This window comes from Alligator sinensis, unplaced genomic scaffold (genome assembly GCF_000455745.1).
Source record: "Alligator sinensis unplaced genomic scaffold, ASM45574v1 scaffold138_1, whole genome shotgun sequence".
NCBI lineage: Eukaryota > Metazoa > Chordata > Crocodylia > Alligatoridae > Alligator > Alligator sinensis.
In genome coordinates, this window is record NW_005841862.1 from 4853286 (window position 1) to 4860410 (window position 7125).

The 7125-nt window shown below is 39.7% G+C and overlaps 1 protein-coding gene across 1 annotated transcript in view; it reads left to right on the forward strand.

Moving 5' to 3' along the window:
* Positions 1–2180: 2180 nt before the first annotated feature.
* Positions 2181–7125, forward strand: part of LBR (lamin B receptor) — a 28481-nt gene continuing 23536 nt past the window's right edge. The window contains exons 1-2 of the mRNA XM_006016577.3: positions 2181–2359; positions 4467–4649. Coding sequence (XP_006016639.1) covers positions 2195–2359; positions 4467–4649 — 348 coding nt within the window. The 5' untranslated portion in view covers positions 2181–2194. The remainder of the gene's footprint in view (positions 2360–4466; positions 4650–7125) is intronic.

The following is a 7125-nucleotide window of genomic DNA, read 5'->3' on the forward strand; positions in this document are numbered from 1 at the left end:
CCTGGAGGCTCCTGCAGTGCACTGTGATCGAAAAAAACTGCACCATTACATCCTATCTGGATTTGCTTCTGCCAAGCATTCTTTTTATGGGCAAATATCTGGGAAGCTGGCTGGCGAAGCATGTGTAACATCTGGTAGTGCAGGTCCACATGGAGGACAGTGACCCACTTCTAACCCCAGTGGCAGAGGTCAGAGGTTCAGTGTTCTGTTTTTGAGTGGGTGTCAAGATGATGAAAACTTGGTGAAACTAGTGTGATGATTTTTTTCTGGGATTTTTTTTTTGCTTTTTAAAACTACACACACTTCAAAATAATATCAAAAGCTAAGAAATAAAAGAATTAAGGTTGCCTGTGAAACCTTACTTCATGGCCTTTTGTTGAACATTGCATCGTAATAGTCTTTAATTTCATCATTGTGTACTTTTTCTCTACAGAAAGTTATGCCTCATTAAAGTACAGGCTAGATCAGGGACTGGCAACCTGTTCAAGCTGTGGGTGAAACAACTCACCTCCAGTCCAGCATGGGTGGGGGGCTTTGGCAGAGTGTCTTGTAGTATCTTAATGTTTTGTAAATGTTAATAAACCAAATTAATTTTTTCCTCACACGATGCTAGGTGGTTATGTTATTTCTCTTTTATGCATGAGGAACTGAGGCACTAAAATTAAGAATGGAATTATTCACTAATCGTAGGTGCCCTTTTTTTAGAAGAAAAATCTGGTTTTTCAGTTCTTTGTATTTCATAATACTTCATAATGTCCAAGTACAGTTCCAATTGACTTCAGTTGCAGTGGCAAATACTTAGTGTTTCTGGAAATTTGTACCCTGTGGTATTAAGTTGGGCACCCAAAAGCAAAGAACACAGAGGTAGAGCTTGTAAAATATTTAAGTGACTTGACTGCAATTGCACTGCAACAAAAACAAGGATAGAATACACTATATACCTTTGCACATAGTACAGGAGACCCTCATCATTTGTAGGGAATATGTTCCAGAGATCCCCATGAACAGCGAAATCTGCAAATACGTTAGGAGCCTGGCGGCGGGAGCCCAGTGGCAGCAAGCGCAGAGCTCCTGCAGACACTGCCGGTGCTGACAGCAGTGGGGGAGGGAAGAGTGAAGAGGAGCGGGCTGGATGGACCTGCTGAAGACTAATCTTGAGAGAAAAAACTTCCTCCGAAGCAGGGCAGCAGATCGATTGATCAGTGATCTCGGAGGAGCTCGTGATCCACAATGAGCATTAATTGCTGCCGCGCTCCCTCAATTACTACTGCTGCTGCAAGTCAGTTAATTAGTGAAAGCTATAAGGAGAGTGTGGCGAGAGCTGGCAAGAGCATGGGTTCAAATATTCAAAACCACAAATGGCGAGGGTTTCCTGTATTCCTTGTATATAGTATGTACCTTGATTCTTGACCGGGAGCTTGAAGGAAAAAAAAATTTTCTTCTGGTGAGTGGCAGCAACTAGGGAGTTGAGCCCACTGCCCATCCTGTGTGGTGGATGGGGCCTGTGGACTGACCAAGCACGCTGGGTCTAGAGCTGCACAATGACTATGCCAAGTCTGGGACCATACGCTGGTTCTGGAGCCATGGGCTGGGTCCAACTTAGTGTGTGGTCCTAGAGTTAGCAGGCAGGGTTAGACCTGGTACATTGGGACTGGTATTAGTTTGGACTCGGCCCTCAGGGTCCAGCTCTGCATCAGTTGGAGCATGGTTGGGGAGAGGTTCCCTATATGTCTAAAAATTAGGCTGGGGGCGAGGGAGCAGTTGCCTTGAGTCATGCCAGCTAACACGGGCACTGCAGTGTCCTGCAGTAAAGAACCCTGTTTTCTGCCCATGCTGGATGCATCTTGAGAGGTAGATAGGTGTCCTGTGGCTAAATAATGCATAGTCATGTAATTAAAAATCACGTGACACATGCTTAAGTTGAGGGTAGGCACAAATAAAGATTTCACAGGCAATCAAAAATGTGGAGTTCCCTGGCTTTTGAATATTTGATATTATTTTGCAATGTTAATGTTTTTTTGAAGTAGCCTTTCTAGCATCTGCAAGTAATATATCCAATATACAAGTTAACTATATTATGTTAAAAAAAGACTATTGCAATGGTGATACCGTACAATACTTAAAGAGTGATGGAAATGAAAGCCAAGTTTTTCATTCTTTCTTTCTTTCTTTTTTTAAAGATTCATTTTGGAAAATGCCACACAGAAAATTTGGTGATGGTGATGTGGTGATGGGTCGTTGGCCTGGAAGTGTCCTCTATTATGAAGTACAGATAACTAGCTACGATGACCTCACTCACCTTTATACTGTTAAATACAAAGATGGAACTGAGCTTGAGTTGAAAGAAAGTGATATAAAGGTGAGTACTCCTTCACGGTCAACAGTATTTAGAATCAAAGTCTACTATACTGATTTCTTCAGAACTAAAACTTAAGTTTATAATAGTTGGGTAACTATAAGAAGTGCCATACTGGGTCCAGACCATTAGTCCATCTAGCCCAGTATCTGCCTCCTTCCAGAGTAGTAGGTGCTTTAGAAGGAGAGTATATGAATTGTCATGTTTAGAATGATTCATCTCCTGTCAGACCCTCCCTGGCATCAAACATCATTGGTTTAGGAATGTCAGGATATGTCCCCGTTTGTTCTGTTTAATAACTCCCAATGGACTTGTCCTTCATAAATTTGTCTCTCTAACTTTATTTTTGCTCTATAGTAGAATACTTTTGGTTTATAAGTAATTGCTTGTAAATAATCACTGTTTCTTGTTTGAAACCTTGGTTAAGAAATTCAAAATGTTCCTAAAATTTTTAAGAAACTTGATCCTATTCTGTGTTTTGAAAACTGGTTGTATGTTTAGAAAATGAAGGTTCATTTCTGCAAGAACTCCCACAGGAGGATTGTACCCCAAAACTGTTTTGGTACTGCTTACAAAGCTATTAACTAAAACGTTGTTAATGTGTGTTTGTGTTGATAAAAACAATTGGCATTTCTTTTCGCCCCTCCCCCCCACCTCCCACCACCAAGCCCCCCCCCAAAAAAAAAAAAAAAAAAAGTTTGTGATAACACTCTATAGTGGGGACATGATATTTAAAGTCTTAAATATCCTTACTCTCTCTGTGCATACCTGTTTGTTGTTTCAAATTTATTTCATTTGCTGATACTGGCATACACCTTTATGAAGAGCCTGCATATGGGATTCTCTTGAATGTGATATCCTCATGTGAGTGCATGACATAGGAAGTGTAACTGATATCAGCAGAACATTAGAACTGTCTTCAAAGTACTGTCAAATATATTAAGTAAACTGGATAAATAAAGCTTTCAATTATAGTATTATACAGATAAAAGGTACACCATTTTAGATGTGTGTACTTTTTAGTTGATGATAGTCTGCTTAAGATACTAAGGCTCCATTCTTAGAGGTATTCTGTAAAAGATTATGTAAAGGCCTAAGAAGTGGTTTTCCCAGACATGTATTGTCTGTCTTCAGCTGTGTAACACAAGCAGTATATTAGTACTTGGAATTCTGTGCTTGAGGTGGTAATACAGATAGCATAGTGCAGTGGTACCTAGTCTTCTGGTTTTGTGGACCAGATGAGTGGCACAGGTTTGGCTTGTGGGCCGGATTTGGCAGCACCTAAATCCAGTTGTATGATCTGATATGGCAAGGAGTCATTGACTGCAGTAGCTGCACTTAGGACAAAAAGTGATGCGGGAGTTGCTAGCATTCTCAATCTGTTGTAGTATCTGCCTCCCAACAGCCCTGTGTGCACTTTGAATAGGGGAAATAAAATGGAGCCCTGTTGAACTCCCATGTGAGGGCCCTGAGGACAGAAGACCATTGCCCACATCTATTCTCTGGAATAACTGCTCTGGAGTGTATGAGAAGTTTTCTCAGGGCAGTACTGTCTACCTTGCTGATCTTCAGAAGTGTCAACAATGCTTCAAAATCTAGGGTAGATAGTTGACAGATCTAACTAGTCACCTTGATCTTTGCTATTGCTAGGGTAGAGATCTCTCTTACTTTTATATCATTGCAGCCTCTACTGCAACTAAATTTATAATGGTGAAGATGAGAGGTAATCAAATATATCTCTTGGTACAACTGCTCAGGACTCAGCTAGAAATGGAAGACTTGAGGCTAAATATTAATCAGGCTGTTCCTCCAGATCAGCCTTGAGTGACGTTAGCTGAGTAGGGAAGCTTGCATTTCCATGGTCTCCATTGCAATTAAGTCACTAGGGATGATAGTTGAGCCCCTTTCTGAGTAATTACATTTATTACAAACGTTGAAGAATTGTCACAGTTATTACAGATGAATTTCAATGATGTAAGCATTTTAACAAATAACAGAAAAATGACTGTAGTGTGAAAGTCTGATTTATAGACCGAAGATGGTAAAATGAACCTGAAGCTTTTTTCGTCCTTCATGTCATAACCTTTGAAATTTTTCCTGTTTCTTTCAGTCAGTATCAGCATTTAAGCATAGGAAAAGCAATTCAAGCTCTCCTTCTAGACGTGGTGGTAGCAGATCAAGATCTCGGTCTCCTGGCCGGCCAGCAAGAGGGAGACGTCGTTCTTCCTCCCAAGGCAGAGATGCTAAAGATGACAAAAAGAAAGCAATTAGAGAAACTAAATTAACACCTGAGGTATTGGATTTATTTTAGTTTGAGATTTTTCTTAATATTACCTGGTTGGATTTATATGCAGTATATTTTTTATGTGCATTTTCTTAAGTCTTGATGTTTTCAGTAGGGCAAAAACTTGAAGTTTTGGACTTAGATGTGTCTAGATTTTTAAAAAATCTAGTACTACAAGACATATTAAATTGTCTTCTCAATCGCTGTTATTGGGTTGCTTATGGTAACATAGTTGTTTAAAAAGGCTCCAAAATATAAATAAATTATAAACCTATACGATGATATAATTTTGAAAATTGTAGCCAGCTTGGAGAAATCTCTGGAAGGTAGTGACTTCGCTTACTTAAAGGGTTGTGAACAGTAAAACCTATAAAGATGACCAGCAATGTCACTGCCTGAATTTAAGGGAGCAAGTATTGGACTGGGACTTGGGTTCTATTCCTCGCTCTGCTATTGGTGTGATGGGAAATGGTGCTCAACTCAGTTCCCTCCCTGTTCCTGACTTTTCCCTTATGTAAAATGTAGTTAATCAGTAAATTCCTTTGAGATTTACCAGTCAAATCTCTATGTAAGAACTCAGTGGTGGGTGTAGCACAATAAAGTAGCAGAGACATCTTAAGTTCTTCATTGAATTAGTTGCAAAAAGAAATGAATACATGCCATATTTACTCAAATGCAAAAGAGATTTTTTCCTTGCATGTGATTATAAGATAAGTGACATTTTCCCCCAGGCCAGTTGGGGGAAATCTCACTAAATACATTGTCTAATATTAAACCGCTGACAAAAGCAGCATATTCTTAGCAATAGAAACCAACTATGAAGTTGATTAAATGCAGCCAACATTGAGCATGACAATAAAACACATGCCCATATTAGACAAATATGCTGATGGGAACTGCCACAAAGATGGGTTAGTACAGTCCATCTGAATAACATATATAGTAGCCAACTCTTTTCCATGTCATGGTGAGCTGTGGCATTGCATACATTTTTATTTTTCACTCCCAAAGCTGAGCTGAGCCTTTCTCATTTCCAGTGATTCCTGTTTTTTCACTGGCCTTAAATGCCTTGCAAACATCATGAAATGGGACCCCAAATAGTTCACCCAGCATCCCTCTATCACCCCTCTCTCAGCCTGGTGCATATGATTAGTGTGGTCCTGCCCTCAATGAGGTGAAGCTGGACCAGGCTGCCCTACATCTCATCTGCATATAAATTTGTGGAAAAGGACTCATGACAAGAACACCTAGTTTCAGTCATGAGCAGGGGCTAATTACCATGCCAGTCCTTTGTGGGGGAGTATCTGGAGAACACACACATACTGAGCAGTGCTGAGCTGAGGGGTCACCATGGCTTGACATGCTTTTGACTCTGGTGGGGCCAACCCAATGAACTATGTAGTAAATCACAAGCCTTTGGCTTTGGATTAATATCATGCATATGCTCAAAAATGTGTTTATGGAGTACCTGTCTTAAAGCTTGCAGCAGTTTTTTATTTTTTTTAAAAAGGTAACATGCATCAGTTCTTGATGAATTAAGTATATGGGTACTATATGCAAATAACTACAGCCGTATTTAGTTTCAAGGTTATTGCTTACAAATTTGCTCCTCGCTTCCATGTGCTCCAGGAGAGCAGCGTCTGACATGGGAGGAAGGCATTGCCAGGATAAAAAGCTGGGGGGAAGCAGCGTCTTGGGGCTACCTGACTCCCCAGTTTTATTTTCCCTTCTATAGCAGTGGGAGGAGGGCAAAATTTAGGCAAACCTCCAATAATTAGATTTTATACCTGGAAAATTATATCAAATGTATATGTTTTCCATATTTAAATTATTTGGGGGGGGTTGTCTTATTATCAGGGTTGTCTTCTGTTCAAGTAAACATGGTATTTAATTATATCAAGATGTAGAAATTAGGGATTATTTTTGTTTATTTTTAATCTGGTGTACTGTGGAATTTAAAGGGCCTGGTCTTTGGGTAATATTGGGGAAGTATTTTCAATTACATAGGGTATTTTTCTAATGGATTTTAACTTTGTCAGACTTCACTTTAAAGTGAATATTTAATCTGCTTACTTTTATCTTGGGAGCAAATTTGTTTTAAAGTAAGAATTTTTGTGCTAATTTTTGAAAATGTCAACCTTCCACTGTGCAAAGTTTAGTTTTTATGCATGCATATATTTCTGTAGGTTTTTAAAAAAATGTTTTGGTGAGATGGAAACTCTAAATTTGGTTGACACAATCTGCATCTTGTAAATGGCTGTTTGCAGATGTGGGGAAACCCCCCACTATGCTTTACCAGAAGAAGTAGCACGTTAGTTTGACGTGATTCTGGAGCGTCTATAGATTGGGCACTTCAGCAGGGCTTTTTGGTGCTTTTAAGGGAGTTGATTTTTGTCACAACCCAATGGTTTTAGTGCCTCGGCACGGTGGAATTTTCCCGCCACATGAGAGTCTCTTGCACAGCAAAAGTTTTCTGCTGCAACAG